This window comes from Chlorocebus sabaeus, chromosome 7 (genome assembly GCF_047675955.1).
Source record: "Chlorocebus sabaeus isolate Y175 chromosome 7, mChlSab1.0.hap1, whole genome shotgun sequence".
Taxonomy (NCBI): Eukaryota; Metazoa; Chordata; class Mammalia; order Primates; family Cercopithecidae; genus Chlorocebus; species Chlorocebus sabaeus.
In genome coordinates, this window is record NC_132910.1 from 72,868,820 (window position 1) to 72,895,798 (window position 26,979).

Here is a 26,979-nt window from a genome sequence, read left to right on the forward strand (position 1 = left end):
GCCAATATTCAACATTCTTAAAGAAAAGAATTTTCAAACCAGAATTTCATATCCAGACAAACTAAGTTTCATAAGTGAAGGAGAAATAAAATTCTTTACAGATAAGCAAATGCTTAGAGATTTTGTCACCACCAGGCCTGCCCTACAAGAGATCCTGAAGGAAGCACTAAACATAGAAAGGAACAACCGGTACCAGCCATTGCAAAATCATGTCAAAATGTAAAGTCCATTGATGCTAGGAAGAAACTGCATCAACTAGCGAGCAAAATAACCAGCTAAAATCATAATGACAGGATCAAATTCACACATAACAATATTAATCTTCAATGTAAATGGACTAAATGGTCCAATTAAGAGACACAGACTGGCAAATTGGATGAAGAGTCAAGAACCATCAGTTTGCTGTATTCAGGAAACACATCTCACATGCAGAGACACAAATAGGCTCAAAATAAAGGAATGGAGGAAGATCTACCAAGCAAATGGAAAACAAAAAAAAGCAGGGTTGCAATCCTAGTCTCTGATAAAACAGACTTTAAACCATCAAAGATCAAAAGAGACAAAGAAGGCCATTACATAATGGTAAAGGGATCAATTCAACAGGAAGAGCTAACTATCCTAAATATATATGCACCCAATACAGGAGCACCCAGATTCATAAAGCAAGTCCTTAGAGACTTACAAAGAGACTTAGACTCCTATACAATAATAATGAGAGACTTCAACACCCCCACTGTCAACATTAGACAGATCAATGGGACAGTAAGTGAACAAGGATATCCAGGAATTGAACTCAACTCTGCACCAAGCGGACCTAATACACATCTACAGAACTCTCTACCCCAAATCAACAAAATATACATTTGTCTCAGCACCACATCACACTTATTCCAAAATTGACCCCATAATTGGAAGTAAACCACTCCTCAGCAAATGTAAAAGAACAGAAATTAAAACAAAATGTCTCTCAGACCACAGTGCAATCAAATTAGAACTCAGGACTAAGAAAATCAAACAAAACCGCTCAACTACATGGAAACTGAACAACCTGCTCCTGAATGACTACTGGGTACAGAACGAAATGAAGGCAGAAATAAAGATGTTCCTTGTAACCAATGAGAACAAAGATACAACACACCAGAATCTCTGGGACACACGTTAAGCAGTGTGTAGAGGGAAATTTATAGCACTAAATGCCCACAAGAGAAAGCAGAAAAGATCTAAAATTGACACTCTAACATCACAATTAAAAGAACTAGAGAAGCAAGAGCAAACATATTCAAAAGCTAGCAGAAGGCAAGAAATAACTAAGATCAGAGCAGAACGGAAGGAGATAGAGACACAAAAAAACCCTCCAAAAAAATCAATGAATCCAGGAGCTGGTTTTTTGAAAAGATCAACAAAATTGATAGACCGCTATCAAGACTAATAAAGAAAAGAGAGAAGAATCAAATAGACACAATAAAAAATGATAAAGGGGATATCACCGCCGACCCCACAGAAATACAAACTACCATCAGAGAATACTATAAACACCACTATGTGAATAAACTAGAAAACCTAGAAGAAATGGATAAATTCCTGGACACTTACACTCTCCCAAGACTAAACCAGGAAGAAGTTGAATCCCTGAATAGACCAATAGCAGGCTCTGAAATTGAGGCAATAATTAATAGCCTACCAACCAAAAAAAGTCCAGGACCAGATGGATTCACAGCCGAATTCTACCAGAGGTACAAGAAGGAGTTGGTACCATTCCTTCTGAACCTATTCCAATCAATAGAAAAAGAGGGAATCCTCCCTAACTCATTTTACAAGGCTAACATCATCCTGATACCAAAGCCTGACAGAGATACAACAAAAAAAGAGAATTTTAGACCAATATCCCTGATGAACATCGATGCAAAAATCCTCAATAAAATACTGGCAAAACGAAGCACATCAAAAAGCTTATCCACCATGATCAAGTGGGCTTCATCCCTGGGATGCAAGGCTGGTTCAACATACGCAAATCAATAAACGTAATCCAGCATATAAACAGAACCAAAGACAAAAACCACATGATTATCTCAACAGATGCAGAAAAAGCCTTTGACAAAATTCAACAGCCCTTTATGCTAAAAATTCTCAATAAATTCGGTATTGATGGAACGTATCTCAAAATAATAAGAGCTATTTATGACAAACCCACAGCCAACATCATACTGAATGGGCAAAAACTGGAAGCATTCCCTTTGAAAACTGGCACAAGACAGGGATGCCCTCTCTCACCACTCCTATTCAACATAGTGTTGGAAGTTCTGGCTGGGGCAATCAGGCAAGAGAAAGAAACCAAGGGGATTCAGTTAGGAAAAGAAGAAGTCAAATTGTCCCTGTTTGCAGATGACATGATTGTATATTTAGAAAACCCCATTGTCTCAGCCCAAAATCTCCTTAAGCTGACAAGCAACTTCAGCAAAGTCTCAGGATACAAAATCAATGTGCAAAAATCACAAGCATTCTTATACACCAGTAACAGACAAACAGAGAGCCAAATCATGAATGAACTCCCATTCACAATAGCTTCAAAGAGAATAAAATACCTAGGAATCCAACTTACAAGGGATGTAAAGGACCTCTTCAAGGAGAACTACAAACCACTGCTCAGTGAAATCAAAGAGGACACAAACAAATGGAAGAACATACCATGCTCATGGATAGGAAGAATCAATATTGTGAAAATGGCCATACTGCCCAAGGTAATTTATAGATTCAATGCCATCCCCATTAAGCTACCAATGACTTTCTTCACAGAATTGGAAAAAACTGCTTTACAGTTCATATGGAACCAAAAAAGAGCCCGCATTGCCAAGACAATCCTAAGCCAAAAGAACAAAGCTGGAGGCATCACGCTACCTGACTTCAAACTATACTACAAGGCTACAGTAACCAAAACAGCATGGTACTGGTACCAAAACAGAGATATAGACCAATGAAACAGAACAGAGCCCTCAGAAATAATACCACACATCTACAGCCATCTGATCTTTGATAAACCTGACAAAAACAAGAAATGGGGAAAGGATTCCCTATTTAATAAATGGTGCTGGGAAAATTGGCTAGCCATAAGTAGAAAGCTGAAACTGGATCCTTTCCTTACTCCTTATATGAAAATTAATTCAAGATGGATTAGAGACTTAAATGTTAGACCTAAAACCATAAAAACCCTAGAAGAAAACCTAGGGAATACCATTCAGGACATAGGCATGGTCAAGGACTTCATGTCTAAAACACCAAAAGCAATGGCAACAAAAGCCAAAACTGACAAATGGGATCTAATTAAACTAAAGAGCTTCTGCACAGCAAAAGAAACTACCATCAGAGTGAACAGGCAACCTACAGAATGGGAGAACATTTTTGCAATCTACTTGTCTGACAAAGGACTAATATCCAGAATCTATAAAGAACTCAATCAAATTTACAAGAAAAAAACAAACAACCCCATCAAAAAGTGGGCAAACGATATGAACAGACAGTTCTCAAAAGAAGACATTCATACAGCCAACAGACACATGAAAAAATGCTCATCATCACTCGCCATCAGAGAAATGCAAATCAAAACCACAATGAGATACCATCTCACACCAGTTAGAATGGCAATCATTAAAAAATCAGGAAACAACAGGTGCTGGAGAGGATGTGGAGAAATAGGAACACTTTTACACTGTTGGTGGGACTGTAAACTAGTTCAACCATTGTGGAAAACAGTGTGGCGATTCCTCAAGGATCTAGAACTAGAAATACCATTTGACCCAGCCATCCCATTACTGGGTATATACCCAAAGGATTATAGGTCATGCTGCTATAAAGACACATGCACACGTATGTTTTGCGGCACTATTCACAATAGCAAAGACTTGGAATCAACCCAAAGGTCCATCAGTGACAGACTGGATTAAGAAAATGTGGCACATATACACCATGGAATACTATGCAGCCATAAAAAAGGATGAGTTCATGTCCTTTGTAGGGACATGGATGCAGCTGGAAACCATCATTCTCAGCAAACTATCGCAAGAACAGAAAACCAAATACTGCATGTTCTCACTCATAGGTGGGAATTGAACAATGAGATCACTTGGACACAGGAAGGGGGTCATCACACACAGGATCCTATTGTGGGGAGGGGGGAGGGGGTAGAGGGGAGGGGGGAGGGGGGAGGGAGGAGGGGGGAGGGAGAGCATTAGGAGATATACCTAATGTAAATGACGAGTTAATGGGTGCAACACACCAACATGGCACATGTATACATATGTAACAAACCTGCACATTGTGCACATGTACCCTAGAACTTAAAGTATAATAATAATAAAAAAAAGGTTAAACAGTATTTGCTCTCACATTAAGTATCTGAGAAAGAGAACTGCTATTCCAATAATCCCAGAATAGTAATATATGAGAAAGATGGAAAAGTACAACTCAAACTAGCCTGTAAAATAAGACAAGTAATCTTATATTTATTAGAAATATTAAATCTATAATATTTAAACTGTTTATTTAATTTTTAAAAGTAGAAATTGCTAACAGAATTTACACTATAAAAATAAAAAACAGGTCTATTTGAATTGTGTAATATCCTAAAAAGAAACTGCTCTTTCCTTTGTCCTACCTGTCATGATCAATAAAGTGAGTTCTTTCATGGAGTGAAAGAGGTTTGATGTGGTATTGGCGGACCTGACAGGTTTTGGGTTGAATTCTTGGAGTCACATATGCTTGTAGTGTGCCATACTGGCCTTCAATTGAGCGAATCTGATTCAACAGAAAAAAGGAAACAAAATAAGAATATTTAGCAACAAAACATATCTTTAAAACGTTCAACACAAGTTATCAAGTACTTAAAATTTACTAAGATGTGAAGACTTAATTTAAGATGAGTTGGAAAGCTGTCCAGCTTCTTTCTCCTGTCCCACTCTGTTCCAATTCACGGGACAGATTGTAGTACCTCTTGTACTACACAAAGGTAACTTCTCTAATCTAATTAATACTTTAACTCATACTTTTCATGGGGAAAACATCAAAATTTGACCTAAGTGGGAAACATTAAAAAGTTTAAGTAAGATTTTTTGCAAATGTTGCACTGTGAATATTGCTGACAAGGAAGAGGATAAGAAAACATAATAAGTAAAACTACAGAAAGAAAACAAAAAATAGATCTGATAAACCTATATTTTGGTGTTAATTTTTAAAGAGTAATAAGCTCATATTGGCAGAGATTTTTTCCCACAAGAAAAAGAGCTTTAATATAGAATATAATAATTTTATATGAAAAATTATTTTGTAATAATCAGCATAACAATTAATATTCCTTATTTACAAATTCAAACAATAAAGAAAAATCTGGACAAACATGTAAGTCACCTGAAATCCTCCCACCCCAGATGATCATTATTACTAGTTTGGTAGTTATGCTTTCATATGTTTCTCCATGTACAGGTACAAAAAAAGAGTATTTAGCACACAGCTGTTATTATAAAAATATATTGACAGAAAAAATGTTTCAAATAACTTAATTATTGACATTCTGTGAAAATAGAGATGTATACATATAATCTAATTATGGCATATTTGAACTGGAAATTCTTTTGGGCTATTCTGAATATAACTGGCTGGATATCCTGAGAATTCAACATACTTAACAGGAAATAGTAATTCACTGAGCTGGGAAGATCTAATTTAAGAGAAGGACCTAATTTAATATATCATTTCACATGACTAAGTCTATTGGATATCCTACACATCTTTGCTTTCATTTCTAATGTTCACATTTTCCCCCTTATCTCTGCCTCTCCTATCACCACCACCTTGCTGCTCCTCCCATCCCACTTATGCCTTCCCATATTATATAACTGGCTATATCAGACAGGTGTGTTTCTTTTCATACATTTATTCATATTTATATTAATATAAATAAAAATATATTCAAATTATATAGAGAGATTTTATCCGCATTTTGTGTGTTTTATGAAATTCCCTCCGTGTTAATCTGTATAAATCAACTCATTCTTTATAGTAGCTGTGTAATATTCCAAGATATGGATAAATAGTTATTTATTCAACCATTCAATCATTAATGAGTATTCACTTTGGTTCTACTTTTCTGTTTCTACAAGCAATGCTGCAGTTAATTATATTCATGTCTGTATGTGTATTACTGTTATTTTATTGCTATTAATAGATTCCCCCAAAGGAGCTAATATGTATTTTCCAAAGTGGTTGTAACAACTTTTATTTCCACGAGCTATGACTGACAGTGTCATTTTCTTCATCCCCGTCCCCTAGTGATGTTGTTCTTTAACTATTAATTTTTTGCCATTCTGCTAGATAAAAGAAACTGCTTTTTGTTATTTTAATTTGAATTTCTCTGGCTAAAGATGAGGTAGAACGTTTTTGTTTGTTAGCTATTTTGATTCCCTCTTCTGTGTTTTGGGTTTTTTGCTTGTTTGTTTGTTTTTGAGACAGAGTCTCACACCATTGCCCAGGCTGGAGTACAGTGGCACAATCTCAGCTCACTGCAACCTCCATCTCCTGGGTTCAAGCGATTCTCATGCCTCGGCCTCCCAAGTAGCTGGGATTACAGGTGCGTAATCCCAGCTAACTTTTTTGTTTTTGTTTTTTTTGTAGTAGAGACAGGGTTTCACCATGTTGGCCAGGCTGTTCTTGAACGCCTGACCTCAAGTGATCTGCCCGCCTTGGCCTCCCAAAGTGCTGAGATTACAGGTGTGAGCCACTGTGCCTAATTTTCTCTTCTGTGACTTGCCTGTCCATATCCTTTGCCTATTTTCCTTGCTTGGTGGTTTTTATTGTAACAACAGGCTGTTTATACGTTATTGACAATTACTGTTAGACAATTAAGTCTTCTTTCTTTAAATAAGTAGGTACTTAATTCATCTGAATTTATTTTTTATATATGGCATAAGATAACAATTCATTTGATTTTCTTCTAGATGGATGTTAGTTGTGTCAACAGTAATTTTTAAACAGAAATAGTGATTTAATACAAGTGTTCCCTTCTATTAAAATAGAAATGTCACGCACTAAATTCCCATAAATGTGAAATATATTCTGGGTTCTATTTCTAGATTATTCTGTTGTATGGCCTATATATTTAGGCTTGGAAATATCCTCCATTATTTTTATTATGGTAGTTTTATGGTATGTTTTATCATATGGCAAAGCAAGTTACACCTTACTTTTCTTCTTTTTCATAATTTTCTTGGCTCTTTTCAGGCATTTTGTCTTTCTTCTACACTTTAAAATTATTACATCCAACTAAAAAAAGGGGAACATGGCCAGGTGTGGTGGCTCACACCTGTAATCCCAGCACTTTGGGAGGCCAAGGTGGGTGGATCAACTGAGGTCAGGAGTTCGAGACCAACCTGTCCAACATGGTGAAACCCTGTCTCTACTAAAATACAAAAATTAGCCAGGCATGGTGGTGCACGCCTATAATCCCTGCTACTAGGGATGCTGAGGCATGAAAATCGCTTGTACCAGGGAGGTAGAGGTTGCATCGAGCCAAGATTGCGCCACTGCACTCCAGCCTGGGTGACAGAGCAAGACTCCATCTCAAAAAAACAAAACAAAACAAAACAACAACAAAAAAAGTGAAACATTGCTTTTAATTTTTACTCAACTTTCAAATTTGTTAGCAGAAACTTGCTCAATGTAAAATGTTTAATTAGGTCACTTACTGATACTTTTTTTTTTTTTAAGAAATAAATTTATCCTAGTTTTCCATTTTTCTTTCAAAGTACATAAAAAGGAATGTATGCAGACCAAAATGAATTGTTCAGGGGAAACATCATATTTAACTGGAACTTCCTTAACCAGATGTGAAAAAAATATTGTGTAACAGCATCTCTCTTGAAAAATAAAAAAACCTTTGAGTTTCAAAACATCAGCAACACCAGGAAAAAAGTTACAGTCCTTAATTTTTAGATCATACGTCTATCAAAACTAATCCCACTATAAATAACTAAAACAGATTTGTGTGCTATGGTAAGTATTTAATTATAAAAATGATTATGTCATTAAATTGCTAGAGAAAACTTTAAAAGGTTTTCTCTAGACTGTATGATAATAAATGATATCACTGGAATGCAATCAGCAAAATTCAGGTGGCAGGAAAATATATGGCAAATGCTCAGATACTTTAATAACTAAGTTAATTTAGAAGATGACTGTCAGGACCAGCCTGGCCAACATGGTAAAACCCCGTCCCTACGAAACAAAAAAAAAAGTACAAAAATTAGCCAGGTGTGATGGAAGGCACCTGTAATCCCAGCTACTCAGGAGGCTGAGGCAAGAGAATTGTTTGAACCTGGGAATTGGAGGATGCAGTGAACCCATATTGTGGCACTGCATTCCAGCCTGGGCGACGAGAGCACAAGAGCGAGACTCCATCTCAAAAAAAAAAAAAAAAAAAGGATGACTGGATTAAACAAGCTGTAAAACAAAAATCAGTAAAATCTGAACATTAAATATTTTATAATATTAAAAAATTATTATTGATTTTTCTTAGGTGTGATAATAGTGTAGTTATGTTTAAAAAAAGAGAGAGTACCTATCTTTTAGACACACTAATGAAATTATGAGTATCTTGTATTTGTTTGAAAATATTTTAGGGTAGTAATGATAGCATAAACAAGGTGGCCATGAGTTGATCACTGCTGAAGCTGTGTGATTAATACATGGGGATTCATTACTTTTATAAATGTTTGAAACTTTCTATAATAAAAAATTTGAAAGAAAATTTTCAGTTAGAGGAAACTTTAAGACCAATAATTTTAGGCTGGGCATGGTGGCTCATCCCTGTAATCCCACACTTTGGGAGGCTGAGGCATGTGAACTGCTTGAGCTCAAGAGTTTGAGACCAACCTGGGCAACATGGCAAAACCCAATTTCTATTTAAAATATAAAAATCAATAATTTTAGAGAAGGTGATTAAGAAATAATAGCAGAGATTGTGGTCTAGGCTAAATTATATCTTAACTGGTCATTCAAAATTCATTACTCCAAAACAATTCATTTCAGGGAGAAATTAAATGCAAACAAATAATCATATGTTATAAGACATACCAGCAGGAAAAAGGAAATTTAAACATTCAAGTAAAGGTAATTTATAATATTTTTACCTTGAGTTCCAGCCTTGTAGTATTTGCCTGGCACCGATAAGTGGCGAGAAGGAAGTTGTCATTTGACTGGGAAGAATACAAAGTGGAGGAAAAGAATGAATCTATGTTTTTAGCAACAAAAAAAAGGCATCAATAATAATAATGGTTACCATTTACTTAAGTACCTGTCACTGGTGCTAAGTGCTTTTGAAACATGTTCTAACTTATACTTACAAAAACCCTATGCACTAAGTTTTACTAATTAAGCTTTAACAGATGAAGAAACTGAGGTTATGAGGAGTTAAATAACTTCCCCACAGCCATTAAGTGATGAAACTGGAATTCAAATTCCGATCTAAAGCTCATGCTCTTTCCATCTTGAGTTTTTACGATAACATTTTTAAACATTAAGAATTCTTCTAAAAATCTGTCAATGCAAACACCAAATGTGATATGGTTTGGCTGTGTCCCCACCCAAATCTCATTTTGAACTGTACTCCCGTAATTCCCATGTGTTATGGGAGGGACCCAGTGGGAGATAATTGAATCATGGGGCCAGTTTCTCCCATACTGCTCTCATGGTAATGAATAAGATCTGATGGTTTTATAAGGGGAAATCCCTTTCTCTTGGCTCTCATTCTCTTTTCTCTTGTCTGCCACCATGTGAGATATGCTTTTCACATTCCTCCATGATTGTGAGGCCTCCTCAGCCAGGTGGAACTGAGAGTCCAATAAACCTCTTTCTTTTGTAAATTGTCCAGTTCCTGGTATGTCTTTATCAGCAGTGTAAAAATTGACTAGCACAGTAAATTGGTACTGGTAGAGTGTGGTGCTGCTATAGAGATACCCAAAAATGTGGAAGTGACATTGGAACTGGGTAACAGGCAGGGGCTGGAACAGTTTGGAGCACTCAGAAAAAGACAGGAAAATGTGGGAAAGTGTGAAACTTCCTAGAGACTTATTGAATGGCTATGTCCAAAATGCTGATAGTGATGTGGACAATGAAATCCAGGCTGAGGTGATCTCAGATGGAGATGAGGAACTTGTTGGGAAATGGAGCAAAAGTGACTCTTACTATGTTTTAGCAAAGAGGCTGGCAGCATTATGCCCCTGCCCTATAGATGTGTGGAACTTTGAAGGGAGATAATTTAGGGTATCTGGCAGAAGAAATTTCTAAGCAGCAAAGCATTCAAGAAGTGACTTGGGTGCTGTTGAAAGCATTCAGTTTTATAAGGGAAGGAGATCATAAAAGTTCAGAAAATTTGTAGCTTAACAATGCAATAGAAAAGAAAATCCCATTTTCTGAGAAATTCAAGTTGGCTGTAGAAATTTGCATAAGTAATGACGAGCCAAACATTAATCATCAAAACAATGGGGAAAATGTATCCACAGCATGTCAGAGGTCTTCATGGCAGCCCCTCCCACCACAGGCCTGGAGGCCTAGGAGGAAAAAGTGGTTTTGTGGGCTAGGCCCAGGATCTCCATGCTGTGTGCAGCCTAGCAACTTGGTGCCCTGTGTCCCAGTCACTATAGCCGTGGCTGAAAGGGACCAACGCAGAGCCTGGCCTGTGGCTTCAGAAGCCTCGAGCCTTGGCAGCTTCCCTGTGTTGTTGAGCCTGTCAGTGCACAAAAGTCAAGCATTGGGGTTTGGGAACCTCCGCCTAGATATCAGCAGATGTATGGAAACACCTGAATGTTCAAGCGGAAATTTGCTGCAGGGGCGGGGCTCTCACGGAGGACCTGTCCAGGGCAGTGTGGAAGGAAAATGTGGGGTTGGAGCCCCAACATAGAGTTTCTACTGGGGCACTACCTAATGGAGCTGTGAGAAGAGGGCCATTGTCTTCTAGACCCCAGAATGGTAGATCCACCGATAGCTTGCACTGTGAGCCTGGAAAAGTCACAGACACTCAATGCCAGACTATGAAAGAACCCAGGAGTGGGGAGTACACCGTGCAAAGTCACAGGGGTGGAGCTGCCCAAGGCCATAGGAGCCCACCTCTTGCATCAATGTGACCCAGATGTGAGACATGAAATCAAAGGATCATTTTGGAGGTTTAAGATTTGACTGCCTTGCTAGATTTTGGACTTGCATGGGGCCTGTAGCCTTTATTTTGGCCAATTTCTCCCATTAGGAATGGCTGTATTTACCCAATGCCTGTACCCCCACTGTATCTAGGAAGTAACTAACTTGCTTTTGATTTTACAGGCTCATAGGCAGAAGGGACTTGCCTTGTCCCAGATGAGACTTTGGACTGTGGACTTCTGAGTTAATGCAAAAATGAGTTAAGACTTGGGGGACTTTTCGGAAGGCATGATTGGTTTTGAAATGTGACGACATGAAATTTGGGAGGTGCAGGGGTGCAATGATATGGTTTGGCTGTGACCCCACCCAAATCTCATCTTGAATTGTACTTCTGTAATTCCCATGTGCTGTGGGAGGGACCCAGTGGGGGAAAACTGAATCATGAGGGTGGTTTCTGCCATACTGTTTTTCATGGTAGTGAATAAGTCTCATGAGGTCTGATGTTTTTATAAATCCCATTCTCTTGGCTCTCATTCTCTCTTGTCTGCCACCATGTGAGATGTGCCTTTCACCTTCTGCCATGATTGTGAGGCTTCCCCAGCCAGGTGGAACTGTGAGTCCAATAAACCTCTTTCTTTTGTAAATTGTCCCATCTTGGATATGTCTTTATCAGCAGTGTGAAAATGGACTAATACAAAATGTGTATACTATAAAGGCACATACATCAGAGTTTGATATTGAATCTCTTGGATTTTTCACAAATACTTACAGAGGAAAGAAAATATCTCTTCTCTCTATTCCCAGCAAATGGCACAGTGCCTAGCACACTGTAAGCACTTAATACATGTTTGTTGAACTAACCTAGAGGAGTTCTTTCAAATATTATAACTTCTTGAAATTGAATATTAAACTACTAGAAATAGAGAAATGTAGCTAGGTTCATGGATTACAAAAACAGACATAGCAACATAAGATAATTTATATGTTATTTTCGAGACTATGTCTCTATTTTAATTAAATAATCAAAGAAATAAAAAGGATGGTAATATAAAATATAAAACTCAAACATTACAATTTCAAATCATTTAAACTCAACAGAGAGGACCGATCAATTTAAAAGTAAATATATTCTTTTTTTTTTTTTTCTTTTTGAGACAGAGTCTTGCTGTGTTGCCCAGGCTAGAGTGCAGTGGTGTGATCTCAGCTCAATGCAACCTCTGCCTCCTGAGTTCAATTGACTCTCATACCTCAGCCTCCCGAATAGCTGGGAGTACAGGCGCGTGCCCCCACATCCAGCTACTTGTTTTGTATTTTTAGTAAAGAGGGTGTTTTACCATGTTGGCCAGGCTGGTCTTGAACTCCTGGCCTCAGGTGATCCACCTGCCTTGGGCTCCCAAAGTGCTGGGATTACACATATGAACCACGGTGCCAAGCTGTAAATATATTCTTGTATGATTAAAAACAAACATTATATACTACAGTGTTTATTGATCAATGATACAGATAATATGTTTGGGATGAGGTTTGGGAGTGGGGAAGAGGGTGAAGAGCATGAGAAAATAAGACTGGGCTGGGCATGGTGGCTCACACCTGTAATCCCAGCACTTTGGGAGGCTGGGAGGTGGAAGGACAGCTTGAAGCTAGGAATTCATGACCAGCCTGGGCAACAAAGTGAGGCCCCATCTCTACAAAATGTAAAAAAATAAAAAAAAATTAGCCGGGGATCATGGCATATGCCTATGGTCCTATGTACTCAGGAGAATGAGACAAGAAGGTAAGTTTGAGCCTAGAAGTTTGAGGCTGCAATGAGCTATGATCACACCACTGCACTTCAGCCTAGGTGACACAGTAAGACCCCCATCTCTGAAAAAAAAAAAAAAAAAGACTAACCATATGTTGAAAATTAGTGATGGGTACATACAAGTTATTATACTAGTCTTTCTACTTTTGTGTATACTTGAAATCTCCATAAGTTTTTTTAAAGCCACTGCCCTAGAAAACATATTTTAAATTAGTATGAAATAGTCATTTCAAAAAATCCTTCAGTGATGTAATTAAAACAGATTAATCTTTCATAGTAACTTAAGAATCAAAGATCTTAAGTTTATGTTAACTTGATTTTCTAAATAATCATAAAAATGTAGGCCATATCTTTTGTGTTTTGTTCTCAAACAGGGATGACAAACCATATATTGATAATGTAATACAACTGTTATAAAATCTCTTATTAAAAATAAAATTTTTACTATGAAGTTATATTGAAAAATAGGCTGGGCATGGTGACTCACACCTGTAATCCCAGCACTTTGGGAGGCCAAGGTGGGTGGATCACCTGAGGTCAGGAGTTCAAGACCAGCCTGACCAACATGGCAAAACCCCATCTCTACTAAAAATACAAAAATTAGCCGGGTGTGGTGGTGTGTGTGTGTAGTCCTGGCTACTTGGGAGTCTTGAGACAGGAGAATTGCTTGAACCTGGGAGGTGGAGGTTGTAGTGAGCTGAGATTGTGCCGCTGCACTCCAGCCTGGGTGATGGAGTAAGACTCCGTCAAAAAAAAAAAAAAAAAAAAAAAAGAAAGAAACAAAAAGAAAGAAAGAAAGAACGAAAAAGAAAGAACGAAAAAGAATGAAAAAGAAAGAAAGAAAGAAAGAAAAGTATTCTTATATCTATCAATATTTTACTTTACTCTTTTATTCCTCCTTTTTAAAAAATATATAAGGCCAGACATGGTGGCTCATGCCTATAATCCCAGCACTTTGGCAGGCTGTGGTGGGAGCATCACTTAGGCCCAGGAGTTTGAGACCAGCCTGGGCAACATAGGAAGACGCTGTCTCTACAAAAAATTTCAAAATCAGCCAGGCATGGTGGCTTGTGCCTGTAGTCCCAGCTACTTGGAAGGCTGAGGTGGAAGGATCTGCTTGAGCCCAGGAGGTTGAGGCTGCAGTGAGCCATGATCACGCCACTGCACTCCAGCCTGCACAACAGAGTGAGACCACGTCTTAAAAAAAGTAAATAAGTAACAAAAACCAAATAAGTAAAATATATTCTGCAGCAGTGCCAATGCATAAAAATAAAAATAAAATACATATTAATACAACTACCCACCAACTCCAGTTACCATCTCCTCCTGCTCTGGCTTGCCTTCTCCAATGCAATTAATCCAAATCTTATCTACACCTTGAACTTCTCTTCAGGAGTCACACGTAGCTCTGAGACTGCTTATCGGCTAGTACTAAGCAGAAAGAAGAGATATAGAAAGCATGTCCAAAAGCACTGACATGATCTCATCTCAGGTACTGTGCACATGTTAAGTGCTCAATAAAAGTCTGTTGAATGAAGTTTATTATGCATTCAACAAGCCTAGAAAAAGTGGGGCAGGGCAGGAAGAGCAGGGGAAGCAACAGATCATGTTCCAATGCAGGGATGTGTGAAACTATATAGCATTTTCAGGAATTTTAAGAACTTCAGTTTGGCAGAAATAATGTGCATGGGAGGGGCGGTAGCAGCCAGTGAGAGAGAAGTTAGAGATGTAATCAAGAGCTGAATCATGGAAAGTTTTCTATGCCACAATAAGGAATCTATATTTATATCTAGCAGGAAATCAGGAATATTTAAAAGGTTTTGAGAAAAGAAAGATACAGTCATGTTTGTGTTTTAGGAAGGAAGACTTTCTGGTGGTAGTGTACATACAGCATATCCCAGAAGTCAGAGGCAAGACTAGAGGCAGAGAAATGTATAAAGTAGTTCAAGGAAGACATGATAAGGGCCTGGACTAAGTTAACAGGGGTAGGAATGAAGCCAAGTAGAAGTATGAAAGCCATGGAGGTAGAACTGACAGAAACTGACTAATTGGGTCTATAGGCTGAACATTCCCAAACTGAGTATCTAAAATGCTCCAAAACCCTAAACTTTTTGAGTGCCAAGATAATACTTTAAGGAAACGCTCACTGGAGCATTTCAGAATTTCAGATTTTCAAATTTGGGGTGCTGAACCAGTAAGTATAAAATAAATATTCCAAAACCTAAAAAAATCCAAAATCCAAAATACTTCTTGGTCCCAAGCATTTCACATAAGGGATATCAACCTGTAACAGATCACAGAAAGGAAGGAATCTAGGACAACACTAGGTTTCTCGACTGAGGACAGGGAAAGAGAACCGACACAGATTTTGAAGGAGAGGTTACATAAGAAATGACTGAAAAAGAAACATCAAAACCTAACAGCATTTATAGACTTTAATCAAAATGGCATAATAGAAATGAAAGTATGTGAAGAATTCTTTTATATTTTTTACTCACCTCAGAATCACAGCTGCTAAAGCTAACAACAGCAGAATTTTTATCCACATCAAGTAAATCTATTGGAACATCACTCTACAGTCAATATTAAAAAAAAAATAGAAGGTTTAGATGGAAAACCTAAAAATGTTCATAAATTATGTTTTCTCTAAGAGTTCTCCTTAGTTCTAGTTTATATTCATCTTTAAATTTGGGAGTATGAATTCTCTTAATTTATACTTGATAGTATATACTTCTAGAAAATAAATATAATAAAGAATAAATGTTATTTTACAATCACCTGTTTTGTTCTAACTTGGAATATAAAAATCACAGAATATAATCTCTTACCACCCCCTTAGAAGTCCAATTCTCCCACTTATTTTTGTAAAGTACTAAAAATGTTACTATGAGCTATAAATAATCACATGGCCATTCTGATTCATTTTTAGCAGTTTCAATTTCACCTGTAACACAGAAAGAAGATAATTTTTGGTCTCCTCTGGAGAGGCAGTTTCTAGGACAAAGCTGTTGCACTGTGTTCTACGTGAATGGCATTCCCAGAGTTGCTCAATGCAACAACCCATGAGCTAGCATTACTTAAGAGAGTTTTCTGCCTTTAGGTTTTTAAAAATAATCTGATATCTTCATTACGTCTTTTTAAACCTTCTCTTCCTCCAATTTATTATGTTCTCATTTTGTGATTGGTTTACTATCTTTTGCTTGTTTTCTATTCATCCTATTATTCTTTTCTACTTCCTGAATACCTTCTAATTTAAATAAGTCAGCAAATGTATACATTGATGAATGGAGTCATACATTATTACCCCTAAATTTCACCCTTTAGGATTTTCTACTTTGCCTGTTGACCTACCAGAAACTATTGGGTTAATGAGCAAGCTGTACTTTAACGTTTGGGGCTTAAAAAGAAAAAGTTCTAGCAAGGGCGTTAAATATGGTAGTTTTCTAAGTCACATCTTTGTTAAGATTCTCCCAGAGGGTAGCCAAAGAAGAAAAACCTTACTGTCTTTTCTATTTCTTCTTAAAATTTAAGCCCATCTTTGGTTTATTAAGTACACAAACAAAAAGTAAAAATACAATTCAAATAATCTATGAGCAAACAATCTAAAGGAAGATTAAAAGGCCATAAACATTTAAAATTACTGTCTATGGCTGGGTGGCGTGGTTCACGCTTGCAATCCCAGCACTTTGTGAGGCCGAGGCAGGTGGATCACCTGAGGTCAGGAGTCCAAGACCAGCCTGGCCAACATGGTGAAACCCTGTCTCTACTAAAAATACAAAATTAGCCAGGCGTGGTGGCACATACCTGCAGTCCCAGCTACTCGGGAGGCTGAGAGGCAGGAGAATCACTTGAACCTGGGAGGTGGAGGATACAGTGAGCTGAGATTGCACCACTGCACTACAGTCTAGGTGACAGAGTAAGACTCTGTCTCAAAAAAATAAAAATAAAAAAATAAAAAATTACTGTCTAAAACTAAAAATGTTCAATAATAATTAGTACATATGACTGGTTTGTAAAATAGATCCAGTCATAAAACTAAGAAATTAGACATTTTGCTCACCTGTATTAAGACATTATCTATTGCAGTCTGTACCTCTAAGATAAGGCTGTAACTGGCATCATCTTTATTTAGTGTAAATTTATCATTTATACCAAAGGAAGGTACTGCTGATTTTGCTTTGCTTGATTGAGAAGACTGCTGATAATTCTCTCTTTCCTGCAATACCTTATACTGCAGATGTTCCAACTCATTCCTGGAGAAAAACATACACAAATTTGTCAAATGTAAGTATAAACATTTGAGGTCCTTAGAATGTTTACAAAAATTTGAGACATTTGCTTTTACAAAATGTGTTTTTATTAGTTGAGCTAATAAAATAAAAATAAAGGGAACAAAATTTTTGCTTCTATGACTGACTAAATGATTCCACATTATTTATCCTTAACCCAAAAATTAAAACACCTACTCAGTCCCATACTAGCAATATTAATAGAGAGTTTTAAAAAATAGGCTACAAAATAATCTTAACACAGGAATCTTAGTACAGTTACATAAAATACTAATCAGAAGAGAAACTTACTATACTAAAGAGAAGAGAAATTAATATTGCAGAACATACTAGACTTAATGAAAAGAGACAAAATGTGTGAAGCTAGTAAACATGTAACTTTCAGTAAGACACTAGGGAAGACATAAAAAATAAAAAGGAAGCTGCAGAATATTAGCATTTTGGGGACCACAAGGATGATCATGAGCCAGTGGTACAGCTTAACTATCAAGTGTTGGAGAGGATTCTGCTGAGACTGAACTACACAGGCATTGCTTAGAGCTCCAGTTAAGGGGAAGGTCCACATGCAAATGGAGTGAACAGTCATTGGGATAGAACAACATGAGGCTTAACTAGCCACAATTTAGGAGGAAAAGTCTAGGGAGGAGCTTGGAAGGGATCTGTGTGATGAACAAAGGAAAAGATTCATTCATTAAAGAAATATTTACTGCTAAATATTACATATTTACTCCTATGTACCTAGCAGTGTTTGGGTATCAAATGAACAAATCAGACATGAGCTTCTCGTAAAGCTTACATTCCAGTGTGGAATCAAGAAATGGTAGACTTGGTTATAAATAAAAGGTACTATATTGAGGATGTGAGAGAGTAGTCACTAACTATACTTGTATCCTTGTTGCATGAAGTAGGATATCCTGAATGAATCTGGCATACTTGTTTGCATGAACATTACAGCTTGCACTCTGGTGGCTTTGGTGAAATGGCTTGTGCTACTAGTACTTGTGGCATTTGCTGCCTTAAAAGTTTCTGTAGCCTTCAACTACCACCAAAAAAAGATCATCCTTCACTCCACAAAAGGTCAGCATGGGTTGAAATGGGGAGAGCAGTCATTAAAAGTTTCAGCAACTCCCACTTCTTTATTGTATGAAGCATCTTTATTTGAGTTTGAGGTCCCCCTTTTCATAGTACACGTCAAATTGAGCATACCATAAAAGCAATTCTTGTGTCTAGGGGAGTCAACATTACTCAGTTCCAGTTAAGAAAATTTATAAGCCAACATTACAGATTCAGAAGGGTCCACAGGAAGAGTAAATGTTAGAGTTAATGAGAAATAATACAGCCATCTGTGTTGATTTATTTCTAATGTCTGTGAAAATCAAAAAATAAAACACTACAAGTGTCTATGATGCAAAAAAAAAAAAAAAAAGAAAAAAAGAAAAATACAACTCTTGACCTAAGAAAAAGTCAATTCAGAATAAGGCATACAAAAAAGTATATTTCTGTCTCCAAAATATTAATCAGCACTTACTGCTAATTTTCTCAAAACTGTAAACTTTCATTTTAAAAGGTGATTAATTATATAATTCTTTCCAATAAAATATACTCCATCTATAAGTAATAAAAAGCAACAACCACACACTTCATGAGATTTTTAAAAAAGCAAATAAAAAACTCAAAGTTACCGTAAGGAAGAAATTTTATTCTGCATCTCCTGATTAAATTTTAGTTCTTCTCCCGGTCCACTTTCCTTATGAATGGGCTCTGTTGTCAGACCTGTAACCCAGCCTGTAGAGATGAATTACAGTCACGCACCACTTAGTACTGCTAGTGTTCAAAAAGATAAATTATGCATTGTGTAGCAGAAACTCCAATGTACATGCCCCTTTGTCCACCAATATCAGCCTATCTTAACCCTAGGACTTCATTCAAAAACAAAACATAAAATCAAGCTGGAAAATATTCAGACTATAGAGAAATTACTTAAGCATTTCATGATATCATTTTTTTTTTTTTTTTGCCTGAAATACCATAATACTATAATGAAGGGAATCTCTTACTTCTTAACAGATTTAAAATATGGAGTAAGTCAACATAGTCTAGCAATTTCAAAAATAGCTGAAAAATAAGAATTGCCTTTAAAAAATTACTTTCATGGAAATTTAAACTCTCACATGACTACTATGAGGATGCAAAAATTACCAATTCAAAAGAAGTTTTGGCAAGTTTTTGAGACCCTGTCTCAAAATAAAAGTTTTTTATCAGACACACACATAGTCCAAAACATAAAATAAATCTCAATAAGTACTTCTCTTTAAATCAAATAAGATAATTTAATAAAGGTAAGAGTGACATGCTAAACACTCTTAAAAAGTATTATTCAAATATCAACTATTTTATAAATCAAGAAGCCTATACTTTCTCCTTATTTTTTAACCAAGAAAGTTTTTAATGCTATAAGTAAGAGTGATTGATTAACACAGCAGCCTCCCCTTATCCACGATTCCACTTTCTGCATTTAAGTAACCCATAGTCAATGGTAGGCTGAACATATTAAATGGAAAATTCCAGAAATAAGTCCTAAGTTTTAAATTGTACAACATTCTGAATAGGGTGATAAAATCTCATGCTATCCTGCTCCATTTTGCCCAGGATGTAAATCATCCTTTTGTCCAACATATCACCTGCTGTATATGATACCTGCTACCAGCCTATCTATTGTTCGCTTAGAAGCCAAACCAGTTATCAGATCAACTGTTGCAGTATCATAGTGCTTGGGTTCAAGTAACCTTACTTTATTTAATAAGGGCCCCAAAGCGCAAGAGTAGTGATGTTAAGCATATTGTTATAATTGCTCTATTTTATTATTCGTTATTGTTAATCTTGTACTATGCCTAATTTGTAAGTTAAACTTTATCACAGGCATGTAGGTATAGGAAAAAAATATACACATGGTTCAGCACTATCTGAGGTTTGAGGCTTCCACTAGGGGTCTTGGAATAGATTCCCTATGAATAAGGGGGGACTACTATAACTCTTTTTTAAAAAGAGACATCAAAAGCAGTTTATTAAGTTTAGATTTTTTTGTCGCTGACTCTTTCTTCAATTACCTATTATCATTTACTTTACCTGAATATGTGGACACCACGATTTCATCATAGCTGTCTTTTCCTACACAACCACCCTGGATAGATGTGACACTTTCAGACAATATCTATGGAAGTTTAAGACCAAGCACTTCATTAGTAACTAAAAAATTCAGACATATTAAAAAATAAGCTACACAACGTTTTCCCTGCCTCCAGACATTCAACATATATTTACTGAATGCTTATGTGCAGACACTCAGATTAGAAAGACAAAATATCTTGAACAAATGGCAGGAAACTTCAGTGTTTTTAAATTTGGGAAAGAAGATTCAAAACGATCCTAGTATATTTGTGGGTACCACTCAACTAACGATCTACTCATCTAATGAGCTAAAATAGTTTATTTATTTATTTAGAGACAACGTCTCCCTCTGTCACCCAGGCTGGAGTGCAGTGGTGCAATCACAGCTCACTGCAGCCTTGACTTCCTGGGCTCAAACGATCCTTCCGCCTTAGGCCCCAGAGTAGCTGGGACTAGAGGTGCGTGCCACAACCCTGGGCTAATTTTTCTATTTTTTGTAGAGATGGGGCTTCGCCGTGTTTCCCAGGCTGGTCTTCAAATCGTGGGCTCAAGCAATCTGCCACCTTGGCCTCCCAAACTGCTAGGATTATAGGCGTGAACCATAGCTCCCGGCCAGTTTATTTTCATAAAGAAAGGTTTTTTAAAAACTTACATAAGCAAGGCTGGGCGCGATGGCTGGACGCCTGTAATCCCAGCACTTTGGGAGTCCAAAGTGGGCGGATCACGAGGTCAAGAGATTGAGACCATCCTGTCCAACATGGTGAAACCCCATCTCTACTAAAAATACAAAAAAATTAGGTGGGCGTGGTGGTGCGTGCCTATAGTCCCAGCTACTTGGGACGTTGAGGCAGGAGAATCGCTTCAACCCCGAAGGCGGAGGTTGCAGCGAGCTGAGATCATGCCACTGCACTCCAGTCTTGCTACAGAGCGAGACTCTGTCTGGGGGGGGGGGGGGGGGGGGTGGAAATTACATAAGCAAAAAGCAAAATACCCTGTAAGTTTAGTCTATTATCTGAATTCCATGCACCATCTCTTATGTGTATTCTCAAAATAGTTTTTTAGATAAATAAAGAAGATGGTAACCTATATGGAATCTTTAGGAAAACTGCTATTGTGGAGAGAAATCAAGTTTTTTCAGATGACTCAGGGTTTATAATAACCATCTTTTAAGCAATACTTCCCAAACTTATTTGACAACCACTTAGGTAACTCAACTAGGAATCTGTATTTTTCTTTTATTTCTTTCTTTCTTTTAAAATAATGCAGGGAGCTGGTTTTTTGTTTTTGGTTTTGTTTGTTTTTTTAGACAGGACATTGATCTGTTGCCCAGGCTGGAATGCAGTGCATGATCATGGCTCACTGCAGCCTCAACCTCCCAGGTTCAAGTGACCCTCCCAATTTGGCCTTCCAAGTAGCTGGGACTACAGGTGTACACCACCATACCTAGCTGATTTTTAATTTTTTTTTTTGCAGAAATGGGATCTCCCTATGTTGCCCAGGCTAGTGTTGAACTTCTGGGCTCAAGCAAACCTCCCACCTTGGCCTCCTAAAGTGCTGGGATTACAGGTGTAAGCCACTGTGCCTGACCAGACACTCTGTTTTTAACAAACACTCTAGGTCGATGGCTTTCAAGCTATTTGGAAAGCAAGCAATAAATTTTATATTACAATCTGGTGTACATTCACACATAAACATATAAAGCAATGTATCTAACTTAAAAGATTTGTGTAATACTCTGATATGTTCTAATCTATTCTATTTTGTTTTTTAAAAACTGCACTGGCAACACACTAATTGGTTTTGACTAGCAGTTTGAAAAACTCTGGTATATAATTCTTAGCAGGCAAGACTGAGAACCTTTGTTTTAAAGGAGGGAGTGGAAGGAACGGACACTAGCATTAAACCGGACAATCAACAAAACACTAGTTCTCTTCACCTACCCTATAGGGGGCAAACCTCTGAGCTATCCTGCAAATTAGGCTGTGATAGTTGTTCCTGAGGCTAATTACCTGAGAAATTCAAGTAACAAAGGTTTGATTATAAATCACATAAAGTTAGATTTACAGGTGGGGTTAAATATCTGCATTTTTAACAAGTGTCCAGTTGATGTGTATAGTAAAAGTTTTCAAAAAATTGTTTTTTATTGATCTGACAACTTGATTAGATCTTCCTTTAATTCACCGAACACAAAACACTGGAAATCACCTGACTTGCAGAATAATGTTTTACTCAACCAATAGAAACACGCACATTCTCACTTTCTGAGTGGTTTATCAGGGAACTATTAATTACAACTTTAAAGAGTATATTTAATGCAATATACTTGGAAAATATTTTTAAAACTATTCATTTCCTTTTTTAACTGTTCATTTCTATATACTTTTTTTGCTAATAGAACATTTTAATGAAATTCATTTATCTTATGTACTTATATAAAAAAATTGGGGCTACTCTGCACACTGCCTATGGGGTAGCCTTGTTCTGCAAGGAGCAGGAAAAGAAAAACAAAGGAAAAAGGAAGGAAGGAGGGAAGGAAGGGAGGGAGGGAGGGAAGGAGGAAAGAAAGGGAAGAATGGGAGGAAGGCAGGGAGGGAGGGAGGGAGAGAGGGAGGGAGGGAGGGAGGAAGGAGGAAGGAAGGAAGAAGGAAGGAAGGAAGGAAGGAAGGAAGGAAGGAAGGAAGGAAGGAAGGAAGGAAGGATCCTATAACCATAAAATCAGAGATCCTGGGCAGTATACTATGGATAAGTTTTATGTAAGAAAACATGGAACTAAACTTACCAAAAAAAGACCTTGGTCCTTCCTCAAAATATTGGCAAATGAATATATAAGTTTAAGTTAAAATGCAATGTTCAAGGTATACATATTTTCTCTTTTTATGATTTACCCCTTAACTATCTTTTTTGATTAATCAACCATCTACCAGTCCAGACTGTGTCAGACAGTAGGACTCCTCCTGATTATAAAAGCAACATAGTAAGTGATGATGTGAATCCAAGATGACGCAGAGTACTCCCAACCTAAGCATAACCTGAAAGCAGGACCTCTGTCATAGGATAGACAGAAGAAATAAGAGGAAGATAGGATTTCTTAGTGCCAGACCTGGCAGAACAGGTAAATGCTATGACATTTCTGGGGTTTAGAATAAAAGTCAAAGAGGAGACTTGGGGTCCGAATAGGAAAGTTTCTCAAAGGGCTGATGAGAAAAAGCAGGAGATCATCAACAATGGATTATTATTTCTAAACCTAGACTATTACTTGCCTCATTAGCAGGATGACTTTTTACACCAAAACAAGATGAACAAATTTGAAACCAATCTAAAAAATAACCTCAACTGTGTAACATTTTTATCCCTATATTTTCTAAATGATATACTTTACCTGTGCTTCAAACCACTTGTATTTTCTGAACTGCAGTTAAAGTTAGGATTGGGAGGTACCACTAGTAGAGAAATTAGACCAAAAAAAAAAAAAAAAGAGTTGACACTTGAGTTGTGAACTCTTTTATTTTCTTTAAGTTTAATAGCCTCAGTATGTCCTATATGAGGCAGGATAGGGAATCCCTGGATTGGAGAACACTAGTTCATGAAAAGGAAAGATTCAATTTATGCCAGAATGCTTCTCTATGTAACTTTATAGCTTGGCATAAATCAGCTTAATTACATTTAAAATTTGTGAACTAAAATTACTTTTATCTAGTATTTCTTCTTCTACAGGCAGCCCTTGAATGGGTAGAGTGAAACTGCTACTTTTTTCCTTTTGCTTAAGGTTATTTCTGATACTGTCCTAACAATATGAAGTTTATTCCTAAAATTTTATTATTTTAAAACAACAGACTCACTTATATTAACCAAACATATAAATATTACTCCTATAAAGTGTCATTATACGTTATAAACTAAGGCAAAATATTTAATACTTTAGATACTTATAATAATATTTTAAAGTATAATGAAAAAGTAATTTATTATCCTGCTTAAAGGCAAGAGTCTATTATTCAAACATAAGAGAAGTCTGGAGAAGATTCTGATAACATCAAAATAGCAATATTTTAAACCAAACACAAGATTTTAATATATTTTCACTTAATAAAATTCAAATCATCTGTCATCTCTATAATAATTTGACAAATAATAAGCATATATAGTCTTTTTAAATGAACTTACCTGATCAAATCGTAGAACAGGTTCATTTGTGTTATCAAAACTATACACTTCCACCATTCCGTCATCTCTCCCAACAAGTAAATCTTTAACCCCATCACCCACAATGTCAAAGCTGTCAATACACAAAATACCTTTAAAAAGAGATATGTGATAAGTTATTAAGAAGACTAATAGTTATGGTCAAGTATATGCCAAGTAAGAATGAAAATAACACATATTCCGACTCAGAATGCTGAGTAAAAATCTTTGAGCAAAACGAAGTGCTCTTCTCTTGTCTATCCACATTCATCTATTTCCAGGTCTTTAAATATAATCTGTGTGAGAATGGCCCCTATATTTATATCTCCCTCCAGCTCTGGCCAAAGCTCCAGACTGATATATTCAATTTGGTATCTTCTCACAGACATCTGCATCTTAAACTTTTCATACCCCAAACAAAACTCTTTATTCCCCTTTTTACCATACCCCCTCAATACTACTCCTCCCTCTGTCTTCCCCCATCTCCACAAATTATTCTACCTAGCTGTTTAGACAAAAATTCTGGGCTACATCTCTGATTTCTTTTTTTCTCACCACCCCTCATATCAAAACCACTAGCAAATTCCATCTTCTCTACCTCCACAATATATACTGAAATTGTCTCCTTTAGGTTTCCAGCTACTGATAGCCTAGACTAAGCTAGCCTAGACTAGAATAAATTATAATAACTCTTCCAACTGGTCTCCATGCTTCCAATTTTGACCTGCTTCCTCCCGCCCCCTCCAATCCATTCTCCAAACAGTGTCCTTTGTTTTGTTTAGGCTTAGTAAATTAAATGTCACACTCCCACTGACAATTTTCTAATGACTTCCTACAGCACCTAGATTAAAATTCAAACTGTTTTCCAAGGCTTACACAGTTTGGCTCTACTCTACCTCTCTGACTCCATCTCCTGCCATGTTAACGCATTTAGCCAAACTGACCTTCCCACTGTTCCTCAAATGAATCAAATCTACCTCCACCTCAAATCTTTCGCACTTACTTTTTCCTCTTCCTGAAACATTTTTTCCCCTGCAAATCTGCATATTGCTAACTCTTTTTCTTATCAATTGGATCTCAGTTCATATTTCACCTCTTCTAAGAGGCTATCTTTGACTACCTGGTCTAAAAGTGACCCTCCTCCTTCTATCATCACTCTCCAATACACTGCCCTGTTTTATTTTCTTCAGGTGACTAGGTAAAGCTGTCTTATGTATTTATTTCTTTTTACTCTGTCTCTCCTAATAAGTATTTGTTGAAGGAATAAATGAATATATGAACATCCTGAACATCTACCAAATCAGTTATAAATTCTCCTTAGAAAGTTAGAAATTCCTTAGAAAACAGGACTATTCTCTGACCCACTGCACTTTTTCTTTGCTTCATAACAAAGACTCCTAGATTCCAATTAATTCTGTACATCAGACAACTAAATTACCTCAGACAACTAAAATCCAATTAAAACTAGATTTTAGCATAAAATGATATTAGCCTGTAAAAACGCATCAATACCAAATTACTATAAGCATTTCTTACTTTAAAAAAATTATGCCAATAGTATAACAGACCTGACAAATAAACAAATAGTAGATAAATCAAGGTGTGAATTGTTAAGTCTGCTATGTAGTATAAATAAAATAGAATAAATTATATAATTTAAGATACTTAATAATCATTGACACCTCAGAATCTGAACTACATGAAAAGCATACCTCCCCTCTTTTTCTCATTTCGAATTTCCCACTTGTGTATTGGTTTGGATGTAGTAATCTGAATAAGCCCAAGTTTTCCATCTGATGTCCCAAACAAAAGGTCTTCTCCAGAGTCACCTAGTTATAATTAAAGTCAACATATTATATTTCTCCTACAATTAGTAATCTCTTTAAAATTAAAATATTGTTATGTAAAAATCTCATTTAAAAAATATTATAAAAAGACATAAAACTTAATTTTTGAGAATGGTTATTATATATTCACTCAATTTTATAGTTATAAGAGATAAGACATTTCCCCATTATCTAATTTTAAGATGAAGAAACTAGGTTGGGTGCCATGGCTCATGCCTGTAATCCCAGAACTTTGGGAGGCTAAGGTGAGAGGATCATTTGAGCCCAGGAGTTCCAGACTAACCTGAGCAACATGGCAAAACCCTGTCTCTAAAAAATACCAAAAAGCTAGCCGGGCATGGTGATGTGTGCCTGTAGTACTAGGGAGGCTGAGGCGGGAGGATCCCTTGAGCCTGGGAGGTCGAGGTTGTGGTAAGCTGAGATTGTACCACTGTACTCCAGCCTGGGAGACAGAGTGAGAGCCTGCCCCCCAGGCCCCCCAAAACAAAAAAAAACCGGAGAATTAAAAGTTCAATAA

The 26,979-nt window shown here is 36.8% G+C and overlaps 1 protein-coding gene across 2 annotated transcripts in view; it reads right to left on the reverse strand.

Moving 5' to 3' along the window:
* BBS7 (Bardet-Biedl syndrome 7) overlaps positions 1-26,979 on the reverse strand; it is a 54,679-nt gene that overhangs the window by 12,117 nt on the left and 15,583 nt on the right. For both annotated transcript variants that reach the window (XM_007999699.3, XM_007999698.3), the window contains exons 7-14: positions 26,328-26,444; positions 24,598-24,728; positions 20,392-20,476; positions 18,948-19,050; positions 17,037-17,229; positions 15,475-15,549; positions 9,174-9,239; positions 4,649-4,788 (exon numbers count right to left, since the gene is read on the reverse strand). In XM_007999699.3, the coding sequence (XP_007997890.2) occupies positions 4,649-4,788; positions 9,174-9,239; positions 15,475-15,549; positions 17,037-17,229; positions 18,948-19,050; positions 20,392-20,476; positions 24,598-24,728; positions 26,328-26,444 (910 nt within the window). The remainder of the gene's footprint in view (positions 1-4,648; positions 4,789-9,173; positions 9,240-15,474; positions 15,550-17,036; positions 17,230-18,947; positions 19,051-20,391; positions 20,477-24,597; positions 24,729-26,327; positions 26,445-26,979) is intronic.